Consider the following 21,247-nt stretch of genomic DNA (forward strand, 5'->3'; position numbering starts at 1 on the left):
TGACGAAAAAGACGATATCGAGGAAGCACTCAGAAAATGCTAGAACTTTATAGATATAACGAGGTATAAGAGTTGAGTCGATGCCTAAGAGAACTGAAGAAGTTTTAACTAATAAAGGAGGATGGACTAAATGTTAAAGAAATAAATTACGAGAAAGAAAAAAAAAATTTTTGTCCGGATCCTTTTTTTCACATTTTAGTTTTTCTTACCAAAAGAGAAATCTATCTAATGTTGTAAATGTTTGATGGTACACTTAGATAGAGCTTGTCGAGAGCTACAAAAATATATATAACAGTATGAGGTTTCCTTCATTTAATATAGAATTATACCTAAAAACAGTTTGTCTGGATACTTTTTTCCGTAACTGTACAAAATGGATATAAATTTCTAATAAATAATCAAACCATTAATTAAGTTTTATGGTGATTTTCATTTCAACATATTTTTAAGATTTTCGCCAGCTACTGTTGCATATTGTGAGGGCGGGGATTTATCAAATTAAGTTTTCTTTAGATATTTTATTATTATTTTTTTTTTAAATTTTATTTTAGTGTGATGATTTAAGTGACGCATGCAGGAATGTGATATAGAGAGTGATGCTGAAGTATGATGGTAGCGTGAATACTGATGCTGAAGTATGATGGTAGCGTGAATACTGACGCTGAATACTGACGCTGAATACTGACGCTGGTAGCTGGACAGAGGTAGTGTGGGGACAACCATGTGAGTGTGGGACAGAGGTAGTGTGGGGACAACCATGTGAGTGTGGGACAGAGGTAGTGTGGGAGTAGCGCAAATATAAAATGAGATGTAGGTTTGTCTGTGTGACACAGATAGTGTAGACGCGCGGTTGGAGCATCAGACGTTTCAATAATAACAAGTGTAACATATAAAGTAAAGTAATCTTAACATTATCTTAATAAAAATAAAAAACAATAAATATTTCAATTCTTCTCTAAAATCTCTTAAAAACTCTTTCCTCATATAATCTTTTAAATTTATTTACTCTTAAAATCCTTTTAAAGCTCTTAGAACTCTTTTCTCATACAATCTTCTTTAAAATTCTTAAAACTCTTTACTCATATAATCTTTAATCATAAAATCTCTTAAAACTCTTTTCTCATATAATCTCTTAAAATCCTTTTTAAAATTCTTAAAACTCTTTTCTCCTTCAATCCAACTTCTACTCCATTTCTTCTTCTCCTCTTCCTCCTTCTTCTCTCAATCCCCTTAACTCCTCTCATCTCTACTTTTTTCGAGCTTTTTATAGTCTTTTTTGTTTACAGTTACTCATTCATCATTTATTTATGTGACAATAAGTTTCTGTGCACGACTTTTCTTCGTTGTTGTTTGTAACTTTTCTCCCTCCTCACAATATCAAGAGAAATGTACTTTTTACTTATTGTTAATTCCTAATCAAAACAAATAGAAAGGTCAACAAAAGAAAATACCTTTGAGTTTAAAGTCAGACACTATGAAACAACAAACAAGAAGGGGTTAATAACTCCACTAAACAGAATAAGCCAGCAAGAGGTTTTGATTTAAATTTTATGTCTTCATCATAAATATTTTCTGAGAAAAAGATAAAGGAAGCATTGAAGTCTCATCTCAATCAAAGACATTAAATTTCCTTTTTCTGTCGTGGTTCATAAATCAGCAAATGATAAAAAAAACCCTGTTGATTATCTGACATGGAGTAGGACACATCAACCTCCATGTCAGATAATCAACAGGGTTCTTATTATCATTTGCTGATTTATGAACTACGACAGAAAAAGGAAATTTAATGTCTTTGATTGAGATGAGACTTCAATGCTTCCTTTATCTTGAGAATTCAACGCAGAATTCAACGCCTTAATGATGGGCGGTTCGGTAATCGCCTTGCACTAAATCAGCAACAATATTCTGTCCATCATCGAGTGCAACCCTAATGTCTCGAACACGAGTATAGCTTTTGTGAGAACAATAGGATTATTATCAGCATCATAGAATTTGAAATTTATTTGATTTATGCAATTTTCAGTTCGTATTTTCCGCCACGATATATCGTTTGAATCCCACAACGCATAGGGGACTGAGTTGTTGAAGACAAAAGCATCAAGAACAGTGCTAGACCTACCCTGGAAACTCGAACCACTCGAGTCAACAGCGTCACATGAGACTAGAAACATCATAGTCCTTAAAGACGTTGATATAACTTTGGATAGCCTTATCTGTGAGCAATCCGAAGTCTTTATTGCCGTGACAAGCGTGCAAGTGGCGCTAGATGGTGCAGCACCAGACCAATTGACAATGTGTACCTGATGGTTCCTCTTGGCTCGTATGATATACTGTTGAGCACTACTGATTTAATTAAGAAGAATTGCATCGATCATATAAGACTAATACATAATGACTGGAGAGAGACTCTATCCGAGCTTGCCCAACATCATGCCTTCCATAGTTCCATCCGCACCATCCGTGATCTCAGAGTCAATACTGACGGATTTCGCCTAGTGTATCAGCCTTTCGTATTTGCATAATCAAGAAGATGAGAGGTACAGCTCGTATTGCAAGTGCTATATAGCCTGGGTCCGCGTATAAGCCGCTAATGAAATGCTGTTTCTTCACCCCTCTTTCCTCGACCCTCTCACTTGCTTAACCACCAGTATCCTATTTCTTTTCTGGTTCTGCTCGCTCTTGTCTCTCATCTTCTTCGTACACCTTTTTTCGGCACCGACGGCGGCGATTTCCAGCTTCTGTTTTTCCAAAGTCTTAAGAAGCAGATGCTGTTTTTCTTTTCGCGTTGCTGCCGATGCTTTTCCAGCCTTTACAGATGTCTCGTCTTTTTATTTTACGGTGACCGTCAGTTCTCCCATCATATTTATTTATCGAATCTACAGCTTCGATAGGCAAATCAGGATCATCTGAGTTCATTTTTTCAACAAAGTGTTGATCAAGTTGAACAGACCACGCTGGACGAGTTAAATCGCCATGCTGAACGGTGCTCAACATCAAGAGTTTCTAAACCGAAAAGTTTCTGGACCAAAACGGTGGTATACTTCTCCCTAATGAACACACAAAGCATGTTCCAGTACTGATTTGTTATCGAGATCGTTTTTCAGGGTACCATGATCACCAATTGGACAGAATCTTTTGATTAGACCTGTGTATACTAACGTTGCTCATTGGCTTAGCCCAGCGCCCAAACTTCTACCCATCCTCTGGGTATATTCTGTGTACACAGCATTCACCTCCACCGGATCCATCTTGCTGACATCGTCATGAGTTAGTTTCCATTGTCATGCAATAGTTTCCGCTGCTACCAGCAGTGGTCAACCGACTACGATAGAGCATTACAGAGCTTTCTTTGCGGGGCTCTGGACTATCCACGATGAAGACCGAATCATCCCCAAGCAGTTCGTTTGGGCTCTCAGCCATTATCAACTTTAGGACATGTTTGTATAGGGTCTTTCTCCAAACTATTATACAAGTCAGGGCTTACATGCAGATCGCTAGCATAAACCATGAGATGACATATATCCATATATAGGTCATAGCAGCTCGACACCACTATCTGTGATTGCAACGGCACTCAGCTGGTCTCTTACAAGTCGGGGGATCGCTGTTTATCTGCGCGATGATCCACAAGATGTGCTTGATGTGGCGTCCGCTTATAGCAATCTTGCAGAGCAGGGACTTTCAGGAGTCTATTTCTTAATTCGGAGATACTGTCGATAATTATGAAGATGCACTCTCCAGCCATTATTTCGGAAATAACCTTGAGGGTTTTCTGGAAGCATCAGCTTGGAGTTGAGGTATGTCTTTTTCCACTTCTGCGTGGGGTATATTAGAACTTTTATGGCGTCCCGCCGGCGATCGAGCAGACTGATGCAGAGCTCTGTCTTACCTGTGTTCCTCGCGCCGACGCAAAGAAGATGACCTTCTATTGGGTTTACCATTGAAACTAGTAGTTTTCAACCTTTCTAAAATGGTGACTACCAATTAGACTATTTTCTTAGAGTAAGTATAAACATCATGGTTGCAGTGAATGCCTACGATGCCCCTGTCCCCAGCATGTCTGACTTGTGACGCTTGGCTGAAATGTTGAGAAACTATAACTCTGACGGTGTGTGTAAGCTTATCAAGGACTACACCCTGACAATCAAACTACTTTTACTTTTGTCCCTTGATTGAAGTCGGGCTCTTTAAAGAACAGACAGGCATCTCGATCAGTTAATACCTGGAGTTTTGGACAATATTGGGTAACAAAGCTGAGGTGCTCATCCAGATAGTACTATCTGGATGAGCACCTCAGTTACGGACAAGCTTGCGACACAATTTGCATTCACACTTAAACCTCTCAAGAAGATTTTTCTGATAATTGCTGAGCTAGTTTTCGGGGACTTCTAGAGTTTCGGGGGTTAAAGGGTTGTCATTGTGTAGCTCTTTAGGATATAGCATCATTTGGCGTTCTTAGGATATGGGCAAGCTTTGGCTGGGTCTACTCAAATCTGTCGATAGGCAGCGGCTGCATCATGGCATAGTCATATTGGTTATTGGTGTCCAGATGAGATATCTAGCTGTTGGGCTTAGCGATATCATAGTCGGGACACCCTGGGTTGACATCATAGTGCATCTTCAATAAGTTCCTGAATCTTTCGAAGACTTCTGCCAGCAGCATTACATCATTCTTCAATAGACTTCGTGAAAGTCACTTAAGTTTTTGCAGCTGAGCTTGCTCCAGACATCTTGCGAGTAGAATGCCTCCTTGGGTGGTAGACAGATCTCATCGAACCGCTCAAAGCTGTCAACGTACTCATACGGATAAACACCCTTCCTCCACAATAATTCTAGCTTAGCTCCCATATGACCTTCACTCGTGATCCTAGTATCCTCAGGCTAAAGACAGTTCGATTAGTCTTCGAGTAAGAAATTGTGGAACTCCATAGAGTTTATGAAGGATTCTATGAAGGAGTCTATGAGCTTCCCAACTAAGAATGTCATGTAGGGTTACAGGCTGAGACCTAAGGATTATATGAAATCTCGAAAAAAATTTACGTAATTAATCTAGACTAGATCTAAACACATAAACTTCAATTATATTATTTATCTCAACTTTTCTGTAACTCATTTTTGTTTTGTTGTTGTTAATGAATGTCAAGTAGATGATAAAAATTCTGAAAACTACCCGCTAATTACAATTTTATAGTTCACTGCTCATTTTTAGAGGTTTTAAGTTGAAGTTATTTTCACTTCAAATTTTTTTAACCACTCTTTCAAGCAGGTTGACATGAAATAGAAACCGTTTAAAACGAATTAAAAACCGCATTTTTTTTCATTTTTTTACAATTTTTCTAAATATTTAAAACGATCCGACTTCCGTGATTTTTAGCAAAAAAATTTATCATTTTAATGATTGTTAGCAAAGTTATAATTGTAATTATCTTCTTGTAAAAAATTTATTAGGAGTGCAAATTTTCCATCTCTACTGACACACACAAAACATGAATAAATCTCCGATAACAAAATCAGACAAATGAAGTGCCACAAACAGTATTTTAAAATTTATAATATGTTACAAAAATGAAAAAGAAATAGGTATTTTTTCAATCTAAATATATATTCTTAAAAAATCTTCTTACAATTTTGTTGAAATGTATTCAACAACCTTAGCTCTTAGCTTCTCACCGTGATTGACGTTTTTCTCAGACACAACGAACCTTTTCAGTGTCTTGTTTAAGTTTTTATGCACTGCTTCAGATGTTTGTTCTAATGTAATACCGACCGAGATTTTCTGCCTATCGAGATACTCCTTGAGATCGAACATGATTATGTGAAACTTCCATCCAAGTGAAATCTTAATTGCGAATACATCATGGACATATACTTTTAAGTCAAGCATGGACTCTACAAGCTTGTCTATTTTTTCTTTGTAGGATATATTGAGTATCATCCCAAAACAGCATTCAGCTACTAAACCAAACAAAGTTTAACCAAATATTAACCTGTTGAAAATAGCAGTAGGTCCATCAAAGCCACCACCATTATAGCCATGCTTGATAACCGTTTTCTTTTCAAGAAACTCCTTCAGATTTTTATCAGTAAAGAGGAGATTAATAATTTTATTAACATGGTGTTCTTAAATATGATATTCAGGTGGTGGAATTATGTTGATAATTTCTTCAGTCAGTTTCTCATCCAACAGACATGGGTAACTAGCATTTTTATAATATTGCATCTGTATACGAGGTTTGTTATCAAATTGGTATTTTTTGAACTCATCTGGTAGTGATCCGAAAGTCCTTTGAACTCCTTTTTCATCCATCGGCCCATTACAATAGCAACACGAGTATTTTCCGCCATGACCCTTGATTATAGAAAATAATTTATAGGTATTGCTTACTTAAAATATAAAATATAAATGTAATAAGATACTTACTGATAATCCAATGATGATGTTATCAATTTGAGGTCAGAAGCCAAGGTAAACTTCAATTGATTGAGTTGAAGGAGTTGGAAAAGTGTTTTCAAATTGTGATTCTCTTCTACGTTTCGAACTATGCCTAAAATAATCACTTTATTGACCCCAGTGTACTTTTGGTTTCTTGGTTGAAAACCTAATACTGATGGGTCAAACACAATCATGAAAATCTTTAGAGATTCCTGCCCTCCATTAATACCAACGCGCACAACAGAATTAAAAATATCCATTTTTCCTAAGGAACAAACTTCAGCTATGAGCATAGATAGGTCAGTAGTATAAACAATATCTTTTTCAAAAAAGTTTTTACCGATCTTGAGCTGACATTTTATCACATCGTAAAACCTATTCAAATAGCGTGACCTGTTCGTAACTTCTTCGTAACTATAAGTGATCGGTCTCTTATAGGTGATCGCTCTTTGTATACTTTAACAGGAAGAGCTTTTCCTCCTGTTGCAAGTTTTATTTTTTTACAATCACCAACAACAGATATTTTTTTCAAGAAACAACTCTGTCAGAGATATTTTGATTCTTTTAAGTAATTAAGGCGTGACGATTTTGAACAGTCTTTTTTTTTTTTGCTGCAAGGATGTCGAATACCAGGACCAACAACTTGACAGCATTTTGAGCAAAATGAATTTCTTTTTTCGAATGTAACCTTTTCAGATTCTACGTAGGTGAATTCAGAAAGATTAAGTGTTCTACTTTTAGTAAATTGCCCCTCGGCAGCAAGTAGCAAAATTGCAGTTGCCATCTTTTTGTTTAATTCTTCCCAACTTTTTAATTTGATAGCGACCATTTATCCAGGAAGTCTCCACAACTTTACTGATAGCTTTACCTTTCTGTTTTAAACATAAGTTTGTCTTGCAGCTTCCGCATATTTCTGACGGATGAAAATTTAGGCTCAGACTAAATCCAGGGTCCACAAAGTCTTTGATTAGATGAATCAATGAATCATTCTTCTCCAAAGGATAGACGTTTTTTGTCTTTATTGACATAACAGAAACATATCCATCTCCTATTTTCTGAATGAGATCTTCCTTTTTGCAGACTCATTTTGTACAAAAACGTTTTTATTTAGTATTTTCTGTATTCGATTTTTTAAATTTTATAAATCAATACTCTAACAAATTGTTTAAACAAATTATCAGAAAATTGAAATAATTTATTGAGAATAATTTGTCTAATTATCGTGTTTATGCTATTAGTTTGATATTAGATCATTTGTCGCCAAATAAAATTAGCTTCAATTTCAGGTACAAACTAAGTGATTTGCAAACTAGAGTAGAAATACCCTTGAAAAATGCCTCCTTCATCCCCCATTTATGATGGGATTCAAGATAATACTTTGTATTATCTTGAATCCCATCATAAATTGTAATTAGGCATCAAATTTTATCAAAATATATTTTGACGCTCAAAAGATACAACCATATAAAGTTTAGGACCCCCTCAATTTTTGAAGGCTTTAAATATTTAGAAAAATGGTCAAAAAAAGAAAAAATACGCGGTTTTCAATTCGTTTACAACGGTTTCTATTTCATGTCAACCTGCTCGAAAAAGTAGTTAAAAAAAATCTGAAGTAAAAATAACTTCAACTTAAAACCTCTATAAAAGAGCAGTGAGTTACTCAACTGAATATTTTAGACTTAATAAATACTGTCATCATAGATTTCTAATATTGTAACTTGAACTCACCATTCCTTTTCGTTTCTCGTTATTGTAACAAATTTTTAATTGGAAACCATTTTCACAACTTTTTCAGAAAAATGGTATGAAGATGAAGTGATGTACTCTATACAACTGTTAGCAATTGTTAACCAAGGTTTACAAATGTTAACTAATGTTAACTAATGTCAACAAATGTTAACTAATGTTAATGAATGAAATCACACTTGAAAAAGTGGTTATTGTTTAACTGATGAAGCGGCTGTTACAATTTAACTGATGAAGCGGCTGTGAACTTCTTGATTAAATTGGTGAACATCAGCAATAGTCTTACTAAATTAGGACCAGGTTTAAGTACAAGAGCTGGTTACAGAAGAGTTTATTTCAGCTGAGGCAACAGAAACTCATTTGGTAATTCAATATAGACACTTTTTTTTTTAACTTTCTTAAGACGTAGTTCTAAAGTTTAGACTCAACGGTTCTTCTGTATACTTTGTCTGTAACCATGTTGGAGAGGAGCATAGTGTATTCCAATTGCATGGAGTAATGTTAGAGTTGAATTAAGTTAAAAATTTGAAGGAACTGTACCTGTCAACAACCAATTGAGTTGGTGAAAATGGTAAATACTTGACAAGTAAAAGAAGATGAGACCAGTATTAAAGAAGTTGAGAAAGAAGTTGAAGGTCCAGAATACTTTGAAGGAAGCGGCGGTAATTAGTTGTAGATGATCCCATGTTGGGTGGATCCGGAACTTCTAATGATGACAATACTGCTTAAAAATTTTTGTAGTTTTTAAAGATTTTTTAACTTAGGCTTTTAGTGACAATGAACAAATTTTATAATGAAAACTTTTAAAAATTACTTTCTTATTTTTATTGATACATAATTGCAACAAAGTTTATAAAGAAATTATGAATTAACAGGTACCAATTTAGTGGAAAACATTATGCATGCAAATATATTTATATTTATATATTTATATACATTACATTTATTGTACTTATATATATATATATATATATATATATATATATATATATATATATATATATATATATATATATATATATATATATATATATATATATATATATTAGAGGATTACTTGGTGGTTGGTAAAACTACTAGCCATGAAGTAGATATTTTGAAAAGTTTATTCATTATCTTATGCACACTGTCATCAACTGAGGAAGTTGACCTGATCTACTCAAGGATTACAAAATGTAAACAAAATCTCTGTTACGCTGCATAATATTGGTGACGATTTGCTGATGTATCGCTTGACACTCAGAGACAATTTCAATTTAGCTTTCAAAGTTTGATAAAAATTTTAGTATTTAATCATTTTCTGTGATTTTGGAAATATTTAATATTCCTCTAACTGATGTCCAATCTTTTACTTGTCTATTGATTTCTCTTCGTGTTTAATAATGCTATAAATAAATCTAGTTTTAGAGTTTTGCAACACAACCTGTGTTGCAGAATGAACGAAGCGTGAAGTTTCAAAAATGGAAATCATTTACCGAAGCCGTGATTTGCTAGCCATGATTATAGCATTATTGGGTTAACAAATACCTTTAACCTTTTTTCAAGAAAGGTCAACTACACTAGTTTTTTAGGTTGTAAAAATAAAACTACCGTTTGTGATTGCCCTGTAGTATGCACTTTAATTGGGGGTTTTTGAGCCAAACTGTATTTTTCATTCAACACAAACTGCATAAGTACTTCGTTATCAAATAGATTCATTTTCAAATTTTGAAATCGTTGTTGAAAATAGTTTGCGGCTTTGTGAACTTTAAAGTTTGCAAAAGTTTTTAGAAACTCCATAAATACATCTTGCAACGATCTGGTGAGCTGTCCCTATTATTTGGAAAAATGATTATCGTCATATTTTCATCGGAGATGTGTCTTTTTATGCCTTCCTACTACGTCATAGTGAAACGTTGAACGAATAGGCGTATTGCATTAAAACGTGTGCATCGCAAAAATAAACAGGGTCAATAATTTGAAAAAACAATCTTAAAATTTTGTCAATTATTTTGTTATACCGAAAGGTTGCAACTGGTATATGGGAATTCATAAGAGACTTTTTCAGAGGGTCGTTGAAGATACTTCTTGTTTAAACTCATTTGCTTTAATTCTGGAAATATTTTTTTTTTTTACATAAACTTAGCATGCTAGAAGAATATTTTCATCATAAAAATGCTCACCAACAAAGAATATTTCTGAAACCAGTTTATCGATGCTGTACTTTTGCTTTCATTTTCGGCTGTAACATTCGTGTTAAATATAATTACAACACTAATCTTTCTTTTTATAATGAATTTAAAAAAAAAAAAAAAGGTTTCTTAAAGAACTCACTCTTTTATTTACAAGATTAGTTGAATTTATTGATGGGTGATATTATTGTTGAGACAAAAAAACAAACTTTGCCTTTAACAGATGTACGGCGTAAATTGCGAGTATTGAATATCTCAGTTCATCATCATCGTTGACTAAAGTTTCAGTTTTTGAAAAGGTAAAATATTTTTATTACTAAATGTAAATTAAAGAGTAGTTAACTCAAAACATTCAAAAAAGAATTATTCAACCCTAAACCATAAATCATGAAAACTTTTAAAATCTGAAATACACGAAAAACCTGAAATACACGATAAACCTGAAATACACGAAATAAAAATGTACAACTTTTTACTTTTATAAAATTTTTTGTTAACACTTAGATTGATCACTCGAAACAAAAAAAGAAATGAACCGTGTTTTGTGAAAAATGCGAGGTTACTGTCAAAAATTTATTTAAGTTAAGTCAAGTTTAATAAAGAGTATTACTACAGCCTCCATGACAAAAAAACTGGTATTGCTCAAATTTTATAGACAAATACATTTTTCAAGTTTCTCCTTTGATAAAAAAAAACTAAACTTTAATTATTTTTTTTTTTGAGACTCAGTGAGCTGTTTGTTTATTTTATTGGGGATAAACATGCAATAATTATAAACTGAATGAAATATCAGTTCATAATAGTGCTATAGTAGATATTTCGTCATTTATATTATATTGATATGATATTGATAATAATTATATTGATATCAAAATATAAATAATGAAATATCTACTATAGCACTATTATAAAATGGTTATCTAAATTAAATCAGTTAAGTTTCATTTTCTTTACCAACCATGAAGGGTGATTCAAACTATTGCCATAATTTTTAAATAACCTAAGTATCGGTTAAATGCTCATTTCGAATGATATTTCTTACCTTTGATTAAAGATCCTAAAATAATTACAGGTTAATTACAGAAATTCAATCGGTTGCCATATATTCCAACGAAGATGATAACAGATGGAGCAAAGTATATAAGACGATGGAAATTTGATGAAAATTTAAGTCAACTTGATAAGTAAAACAACCTTAAGTCATTAAATTTTGTTTTTTTCTAAAACACTCTTCATAAAAATAAAAATTTATAAAACAATTCACTTAACATTTATAATGTGGACATTTATAATGTGGACATTTATATATACACGACATTTATATACACGACATTTATAAAGCTATTGAAAATAATTTACTTAAGGGTTTTTAAATCCCATATTTTGCTGATTATTAGAAAACGCATATCTATGGAAGTTGTTATCATTGTTTGTAATATCTTTTTAAGAAGCAGAATAACTCTAGGAATAGTTCCAGGCCTTAACAGTACAAGTTCAAAAAACTCTTCAGTTCATTTTTATCAACATTTAGGAGAATATGAAAGCAATAATCAACTTTGCTGTTTGTTAACTAATGTAACATTTCTTTTAGAAAAAACTAGAACTTTTTTCAATCAGAGTGGTAACAGTGGAATCTTCTTTTTCTTGTAAAGTCGAATCTAGTCTTAGCTGTAAACGTTTGATATGCATTCTTACGCTTTGATTGGTTACATTAATGTAAACTGCTGGTTGAAAATTTTTTTAATTAGTAAGTTTTTTTTGAAAATTTATTTTTGAAATGCTGACGAAAAATCATAATTTATTTGTCCTATTCTCTTGGGCTTCCTCAAACAGTAGTCCAATAGAAACAAGTTTGTTCATCACAATTTAATGCATACAAAAAATTACGTCATCCAGAAGACACAGGATGCCATTCATACAGAAGAACAAAATAATTTTGTATAGTACTATATACAGAGAATGTAGACAGCACCCAGAGAATGATGCAAAATCTTTGCATTAAATCTCTATGTACCCCATATATATCAGCAACTTAACTCAAAAATTCCTTTGTTTTTGCCTGGATTTCCATTTTCTTTAGTCCACCTCATTCATATTTTTGGAAATCAGTCCGCAAATTCCACAAACTTGGTGTCAATAGCTATATGTTGATAAAGCGTATTCATTTTTTCATCACGCATAGTGGATTAAAAATTTTAAATTAAGGCAACTCTGTCTGTGATAGTTGATCGAACACTCTTTATAAAAAGGTTGTGTTCAGCCTGAACTACTTCATATGTGTTTTTAACATTTCGTAGAAACTGGATGACAAAACTGGGTGCAGAAGGTTTTAGGGTTTTTCTACACCACTTCCCTGTTTCATCTAATATCAGCTGAATACGTAGTTTTCATGAAAAGAAAAGTACTCTTCATCCAATAACTTCTCTTTTTCATCCTCAGTTTTCTACATATACATACACCACTCTGTGAATCCATTAAACCCAACAACTGACTACAGCTAGTGTTGAGTTAGGAGCAGAATGTTTCTCCTGATAAACTCTCTAAAGAGTTCAGATTAGACTTGTAGTGTATTCCAGGAGTCATCTATTTACCTTGTCATGTTTTATCAAATAAATAATTTATTGTCGAATAACACGTTGCAAAAGTGTTTTTAAACAACGGATTGTTTAAATCTGAATTTAACATACTAATAATCACTAAGTCACGTCAATGAACCTGGTTTGGAAAGATTGTACAAGATAAAAATGCAAATAAAGTGGATCATTTTTTCTTTAAATTGTTTTATTAATATATCTTGTTTAATTCAAATAAATTTGAGATCTTTTACCTTAATCTTGATCTAACTATTTTTAAATGTTTAAATTTTTTACCTAAAAGTTCGCACCCCATCCAACTCCCGTCCCCCAAATAAAATTTTTTCTATTTTCTACCACTGCAAAAGTACCTTTGAAAATATATTGACATCTTACAAAATTAAATTCATATTATGATATTTATGTTAGTTTTAGGACAATATTAAAGATCTAGCAAATTTGATTTTCATATTTTTGGCTGTAGACTACTGTGCGTTGTAACAACTTTCTAGATTGTAAATGAATCTCAATCTTTCTGAATAAAGTGCATAAGTTTTCTTTCTTCATGACAACTTGTTTGAAGCACTTGTTTGAATAAGTTTGATAAAGCTTAACAAACATAATGAATTAAAGAGAATTAAATTTTCCACAAAAACGATTATTCATTTAACAAGATTTGTTAAATAAATCATCGTTGGATGATTCATTTAACAAATCTTGCTAAATAATTCTGGATTTGTTAGTTAAGAGTACGTGGTTAAAGTGAAAGGGAGGGGGGGAGGAGTAATAAGAGGAAGAAGTGTTTGGAAAAATTATTGATGTTAACCAAGACACATGTCCATTTTCACATTTTTTTGGCTTTAAATTTATGAAATCATTTTCAAGAAAATATTAGATAAGCAATTAAAAAAAAAGATAAATGCAATCGCTTTTGTTAAAGTACAATTTCTTTCATCAAAATACATTGCTACTTTTAAAATACCATGCATTTCCTCGTAAACTATGTAAACCGCGTAGACATTTAAACTCCAAACTATTTAATGATTTGTTTTATTTGTCATTAAACAAACCGTAATTTATGTTTTAGGTGAAATTTGGTTATAGCGAAATTCAAATGGGCAATAAGGCAAGCTATGATACCATTGAAAGACCAATACCAATAGATGAGCCACTTTACTGTTCAATACCCGACCAACCATTTCCTAAAGATGGATTGTTACGTAGGTCACAGTCAGTTTTTAATTTAAATTCTGAAAATTCTGCAGGGAAAAAAAATGTCGTACTAATAAAAGAAAGTAAAGATTTTAAATGCCAAAATAAACCAGATTTTATTCCCCCTCCATCAATTTCAAAAAATTCATTGATTTCGAAGTCACTTACTAATTTAACTTTAATGGAACAAGAAGAGTCAAAGTATAAAGAACAGATGAAAGACAAGCAAGATTCACAACTTGTTAATATATTCGAAGATCAGCTTGAAAAGAAGAATGAGATCAAGCAGATGAAAGGCAAACAAATATTGAAATCTACCGATCTTAAACCCCCAGATCAACCAGAAAATGTTTCACAACATTCTTCTCCTTATTTGGTTCCAGTATCAACAAAAATGTCTGTTTCGAATTCACTTACAAGTCTATTGTCAGAGGAACAAGAAGAGGCAAAGTATAAAGAACAGATGAGTGACAAACAAGTTTCGCAACTTATTAATATATTCGAAGATCAACTTGAAAAAAGGAAATGTGAAGAGCAGACGAAAAACAAACAAATGTCGAAACCTGCCGGTCTTAAACCCCCAAATCAACCAAAGTATGTTTCACGAACGTCTGCCCATACTTTTGATCTAGTATCTGTTTCGAACTCACTTACAAGTTTATTGTCAGACGAACAAGAAGAGACAAAGAATAAAGAACAGATAAATGACAAACAAGTTTCGCAACTTGTTAATGAATTCGAAGGTCAGCTTGAAAAAAGAAAAGGTAATGAACAGATGAAAAACAAACAAATTTTGAAACCTACTGATCTTAAACCGCTAAATCAACCAAAGCATGTTTCACAACCGTCTGCCCATCTTTTTGATCTAGTATCAGCAAAAGTATCTACTTCGAAGCCACTTACAAGTTTATTGTCAGAGGAACAAGAAGAGACAAAGTATAAAGAACAAACTAATGACAAACAAGTTTCGCAACTTGTTAATATATTCGAAGATCAGCTTGAAAAGAAGAAGGGTACCGAACAGACAAAAAACAACAAAATGTTGAAACCTGCCAATCTTAAACCTCCAAATCAACCAAATAATATTTCAAATCTGTCTGCGCCTCCTTTGGCTCCAAAACCAATAAAAATGTCTGCTTCAAAAACGTCGTCGCTCCCATCTTCATCTTTAACTTCAAATTTATCTCAAAATAGAAGAGAAGAATCACCAAACAAGGTAGTAGCACCCGATCTAGAAATGATAGCATCTGGAATTGAAGATAATCCTATAACTTTAGCTGATGTTTCAAGTTTAAAAACTTCAATTGATCTTACTTTGGTAGAGCTATTGAAGACATTAACGCATAAGTTGTTTATCTTGATGAACAAAGACGGATATTTTAGCTACAATCATCCATCTCATGAAGGTGTCACATGTGATTCATGTGAAAACTGTAACTTCATTGTTGATCGTTACAAGTGTTTGATTTGTAAAAGTTATAATCTTTGTGGGAATTGTTTTGAAATAAGAAAAACAAGTAAACAGCATGCTAAAGATCATCCTATGGTGAGATACAGCGCACCTAAGGAAATATTTGGTGAACTTGTTGCCGAGGAAAACGTCACTTACGAAAAGTTTAAAGAAAAGTTCCGAGATATAAAACACGAAACAGCAAAATGCAACGGCTGCGATGTTGAACCGATAATTGGGATGCGATTTAAATGTGACGAATGCCCAAACTTTAACTTGTGCACAAAATGTTTTGAAGAAAAAGTTGTGAAGAATGAACACTGGAAAGATCATTTCATTCTTCTTTGCTTTAGTTTAAGAAACTTTGATGTAACTGACTTAGAGTTTTTGCAAGAGTTGGGTAGTGGCGCTTTTGGCACAGCTCATAAAGCGAGACTAATTTCCAAAGATAAAATTGTTGCGTGCAAAGTTTTTAAACACAAATTACGACAAGGTCTTTTGAATTTAAATTTACTGACCGGATTTAAAAGTTTCATTCGAGAGCTTGAAGCGTACAACGAGTTTAATTGTAACTACATCATCAAAACATACGGTAGCAGCGTAGCTGCATCAGGAAATGAAATCAAACTTTATTTGTTGACAGAGTATATGGAAAATGGAAGCTTAACAAACCTCTTAGAAAAAGAACCGGAGTTGTCATTAAGATGCCGATTACTGATGGCGTGCAATATAGCTTCAGGAATGCGACGCATCCACGAGAAGAAGTTCATTCACCGAGACATTCGACCTGATAACATATTTGTTAACCAGCACTATGTGGCAAAAATTGGTGACATGGGTATTGCTAAGTTGCAAGACAAGTTAGAGCCGAATACTCTATTAGGATGCAGTCGATACATGCCAAAAGAGTTTCTTACGCGTAACTACAACGAAAAACTTGATATTTATACGTTTGGTTTGACTTTGTATCATTTGTTCACTGGACACGAACATTCGTTCGAGAATTATACAATCACGATTGAAGAAAAGCCAATTGTTTTCAACAAGCTTATTCAGGAGTGTTTAGATGATGATCCAGATAAGAGACCGACATCGAAAAGTTTGGACAAGTTGCTTAATTTATATTATCAAGTTCTTTGGGAAGTAATTTCTAAGTGTGAAGAGTATCCGTCACTGGGTACGTCAAAGCGTAGATCTTTGTTCGTCAAAGTTTGTAATAGTTTGGAAGAAAATGAGAATTTTAAGCCATGTTTATTTTAAAACTCATCCAATCAATTTGAACTCTTAGTTAGCTATTTGCATTAGCAAACAACAAATGAGTTGACTAGGACGAGTTCTACTATTCGTAAAACTCTGTTTTCTTATAAACTGGACTATTTAAATGAATACAAGATTGTCAGAGTTGTAAGGAAAAACATTATATAATGGCTGCTATCTATATTCCCACGTAATTTTTATCTTCTGAGTTCAATCCTCTGATATAATATTTACCCTCTAAACTCTACCAACAGAATGATACTGCATTAAGTAGTTTTTCTAAAGTCTTTTAGATATTTTTTAAAGTCCCTTATGTTAAGACTTTAAAATAGATAAAAAACTGTTCATGTCATTTTTGACGCAACCCCGTAATGCTCTCTTTGGCTTTTTTTAAATGAGCTTTGGAAATTGTAAAAAATAATTGTAAATTTTCCTAGAGCTTCCAAAAATTGTTACAAAAATTTGTTTATTAAAAATAATATTTGTTTTATAAAAAAGAGGTAAAGTAAGTTTTAGGCTCATGTATTTGTAGAGATTATTATTATGTAAGCAGTTAGTAACATAATACAGACATTTTTTCAGTTATAGTTTATGTTCGCACATTTTGTTGCCATTGGTGACATTTTTTTCTCTGCTTGTATTCGCAGAACGCTAAAGTTTAAATTGTCTCAAAGTTATCCTTTTCTCAAAGCTACTGTTGTTGTGAACTTCACATAACTACCAATCGTATGCAATTCGAAAACAAACACACATTGACAATTATTTAAGGAATGTAGACAATTATTGTTCCAAGAGATGTTTTCAACCTTCATTAGTGGAAAAAAGAACAATTGTTTTTGGGAAAATGTTCGCGGCATTTTTCTTGATAGACGGAGACATTTGCAATTAACTCACTAAATACAAATCGCAGCGATACTAATAAGCGCTTCTTTGAAAGTTGACAGTTCGAGCGTTATTTTGCGTGTCTAAACATTAAATTTTGTACAGTGGTTAGAAAGTTGCTTTGGTTGAAATCAAGACGACTATATTTCCTATAAGGTTATATGACTGTTTTTTTTTTGTTTTTTTTTTCTTTTCCACCGCTTATACGTAGTTGTACAAACTATATACATTTTCAGAATTCTCTTGGGCGTATCTTCTTCATCATCATCAACATCTGCCTCTTCTATCTCTTCATCCCTGACAGTAAAGATACCTATATCTTTCATTTCGCCATCATTGTCTCTATCTTCGCTGTTAATGATTTTTCTTGAAACTTTCTTCTTTTTACTTGAATCTGATGCAGGAACTTTCCTCACGTCTCGTACATGTCTTGGTACACCATCAATTTCAGTAGTTGCTTTCATGATTGTGTTGGTTACTTTGCCACATTTCCAAATTGAGGTGCACTTTGAATCAAAGGAAGAACGTAAGCTTTTTCTCCAATCCTGTAAATTGTTATAATATGTGTTGATATTTCCTGAGTTTCTGGGTTCTTCTACTATTGAATTGGTAGACACCATATTTGTTAGGAATGGTGACTCTTAAGAGTGAGTCACATCACAGACAATACGATACCATGTATCAGGAACATCAAGTACTCCTTCTTCCCATTTCATTGGTGCTGGATCAATTGAATGACATTGATAACAAGAGCGCACACATTCTTCGACGTCCTTTCTCATTACCTTCAAAATATTCGTTGCACTGTAAACATCGTCCGATTAATGCCAAACTGATGCATCGAATGACATTTACGAATTTCAATGCTCATTTAATCCAATAGCTCTTTGACATCTTTACTTGATTAAATTTAATTTAACCAGATCTTTGGAACTTTTGTCAAGGCATCAGCTTTGTTTTTGGTGGACGGAACCCACTTTAACACGATGTTCAATTTGTATTCCATTATTAAATCTCGTAACAATAAAAATCTTCGTTTGATAAGCTCTGAAAATACTTGTGACATAAGTACAAAAATAAACTTTAATTTTAATATTAAGTATAATAACCGCATTAAAATAGCCGCTATAAAATTACCGCATTAAAACAACCGCATTAAAATAACCGCAATAGAATAACTGCAATAAAATAACCGCATTAAAATAACCGCTATAAAATAAAACACTGAGCTACTAGAACTTGGGTTTGAAAATGGAGAAAAGCCATGAATAAAATTGCGCAAAATTTTTGTAATATCAAGATACAAGAAAAGAATGTTATGTTAAACATGCAGCATCAAGAAAGATTAAACGAAGAGGAGGCATCAAATTAAATTTAATTGTTGTTATGCAAAAGATAAATAACTTACTTGGTGTCCTGCCTGTTATTTTGTGCATATCTTTGAATTTGATTTCTTGTCTAAAAAGGATGGAAACAAATTACTTGGGTTGGATCATAAAAATTCATTTCAAGATATTCCATTGCAAACTGTTAAATAGGTTTTTCATTTGATATTTTAGATTTGGGATTGAGTTCTTCTCTTAAATCCAAATCAACAGAATATCAGCAGTGTCGATATTACGTGGTTTAACACGCAACAACAAAAGCACTCTTGCGTTTTTTAAATTGATCCCAAATACTTTTATTTGCGCTCGTAACTGCTTGGAAGTTTTATCTGCCAATCCAGTTATAAACGCTGGCTGTAGTAAGTCTTCATTTTCATTTATATCAAAAGATAAGAATATCAGCAGTGTCGATATTGGTGTAAGGAACAAGGCATTGACCGCAAAAGTGTTTTGAACCATTTACAGAGATCTGGCTACAAAAAGTAGCTATCTCATGAGTTGAGCGTAAAAAGTATCATAGAACGAATCAATATAAGCGATACGATGCTAAAACGCGATGAATACGAACCATTTCTGAAACGTGTCATAACTGGTGATGAAAAATGGATCACGTACTAAAATCAGAATGATAAAAAATTCGGTTCAATATCATAAAATTGATTTCAATATTGATGTAGAGCAGATATTTTTTGTCGTAAATCATGAAAGATCTGTATAAAATAGATTAGGAAAGGTTGCAAAGAAGTTCGCAGCAAATGTTTGCAAAGACCATTAAATACTAAGATATTAAGCAGCAATAGTATGTTTGACTTTTATGTATGTAATATTAATAGCATTATTTTTAACAAGGTTGAAAAAATGAAGTTGAATGACAATTGTTTAAATTTTAAGGTTCACTTTCTAAAAAGTAAGACATGTAAAAGAAGTTTTCATCAGTTTAATCAAATATCTAATGATACTATTGGCTTTAAACGAACAAACGAAGTTTAAGCATATTAGGATGATTTACATTTAAAATTGTGAAAAAAAAAACAATTCAAAGTAAAGGCTAAATACATTGAAACTCAATGAACTCATTTTATGTCACTTTGATTCATTTTATTGGAATGGTGAAATGAGCTTTACTTTAAGATTTTAAATAATGAAATGATATTTTAAGTACTGAAATGGATAAATGAGATTTTATTTAACGAAAGAGACTAACTTTGCTGAAAAAAATGTAAAAGTCAATTTTATGCATCCACAAAGACCATTTAGGCAGGTTCATTTTCCAACTACACATGACTGCAGGATCCCTGTTAATGAAGTATTATTTTCTGTTGAAGCCCCAATTGCAGCAAATGAAACTTTAACAAAAAATGTTTCTTTAAGGAATATTCTCACTTTAAGTGAACCTCAAAGAAAAAACTTAAGAAATAACTTAATTGAATAGCAAAGAAACTACTAACAATTGATTGATTAATTTCAAATATTAAACGAAACAATTTTAAGAGTAAAAAACCCTTCATTGTAAAAAATAATTCTTTAAAGAACATCTAATTTTAAGTGTAACAAATGGAAAATCTTTAATCGTAAAAAAACCTTAATTTTTAAAAATAGTTCTGTAAAGAACATCTAATTTAATTAAGAGTAACAAATGGAAAATCTTTGTTTGAGCATTTTTAACCTTAAGAGCGAGAGTTTTTTTTACCCTTCAGTATACAGTTTAATATCTTTTTTTTAACAGATAAATACATGTGTAATGATAATGGCAAAGTATTTTTGTCTGCTTTTCAAGTCAATCATTGACTTTTGTAACAAAGGGCCTGGGTCTAATTTAACTTTAAACATTAAAAAAAAATTGCTATACTTTCCATATCTTCCCATTCAGTTAAGAAATTTTAATAGATTACTCGACGTCAAATTCATTTAGATACCAACTTTAATTTTTTTAAAGTTTCAATTTTTTTTTAACTGAAAAATGTGATAGAGACTGCAATGTGGTAAACTTAACAATTGGAATTGGTTGGTGAACCACTTGGAATTGGTTGTTGAAAGTTTGCAATTTTTTTAGTTGGTAAAGGTTCTCTTAGAATTCTAAAATTCAAGGATTTCTAAAATAGATGGTGACATATCCTAGTTACGTTGACGTGGAATTA

General features: G+C 32.5%; 2 protein-coding genes across 3 annotated transcripts; one reads left to right on the plus strand and one right to left on the minus strand.

Moving 5' to 3' along the window:
• Positions 1–10,510: 10,510 nt before the first annotated feature.
• LOC145180555 (uncharacterized) lies at positions 10,511–17,108 on the plus strand. Of its 2 annotated transcripts, XM_090083162.1 has the most exons (3): positions 10,511–10,649; positions 11,942–12,097; positions 14,011–17,108. In XM_090083162.1, exon 3 carries the CDS (start codon positions 14,038–14,040, stop codon positions 16,843–16,845), a length of 2,808 nt encoding a protein of 935 aa, XP_089939288.1. In that variant the 5' UTR covers positions 10,511–10,649; positions 11,942–12,097; positions 14,011–14,037; the 3' UTR covers positions 16,846–17,108. The 2 variants fall into 2 exon arrangements, with proteins under 2 accessions (XP_089939288.1, XP_089939289.1); XM_090083163.1 differs by lacking the exon at positions 11,942–12,097.
• A 765-nt stretch (positions 17,109–17,873) lies between these two features.
• On the minus strand, positions 17,874–21,187 carry LOC149891274 (uncharacterized). The gene is made up of 2 exons (XM_090082063.1): positions 19,133–21,187; positions 17,874–18,780 (listed from the first exon to the last, which is right to left on the minus strand). The coding sequence occupies exon 2, from the start codon at positions 18,342–18,344 to the stop codon at positions 17,874–17,876; it is 471 nt and encodes a 156-aa protein (XP_089938189.1). The 5' UTR covers positions 18,345–18,780; positions 19,133–21,187.
• Between the last annotated feature and the right edge of the window lie 60 nt (positions 21,188–21,247).

Source organism: Hydra viridissima, unplaced genomic scaffold, assembly GCF_058129835.1.
Source record: "Hydra viridissima isolate aposymbiotic clone 2 unplaced genomic scaffold, HvirCarnegie_v1 scaffold_3, whole genome shotgun sequence".
In the NCBI taxonomy this organism is placed as follows: domain Eukaryota; kingdom Metazoa; phylum Cnidaria; class Hydrozoa; order Anthoathecata; family Hydridae; genus Hydra; species Hydra viridissima.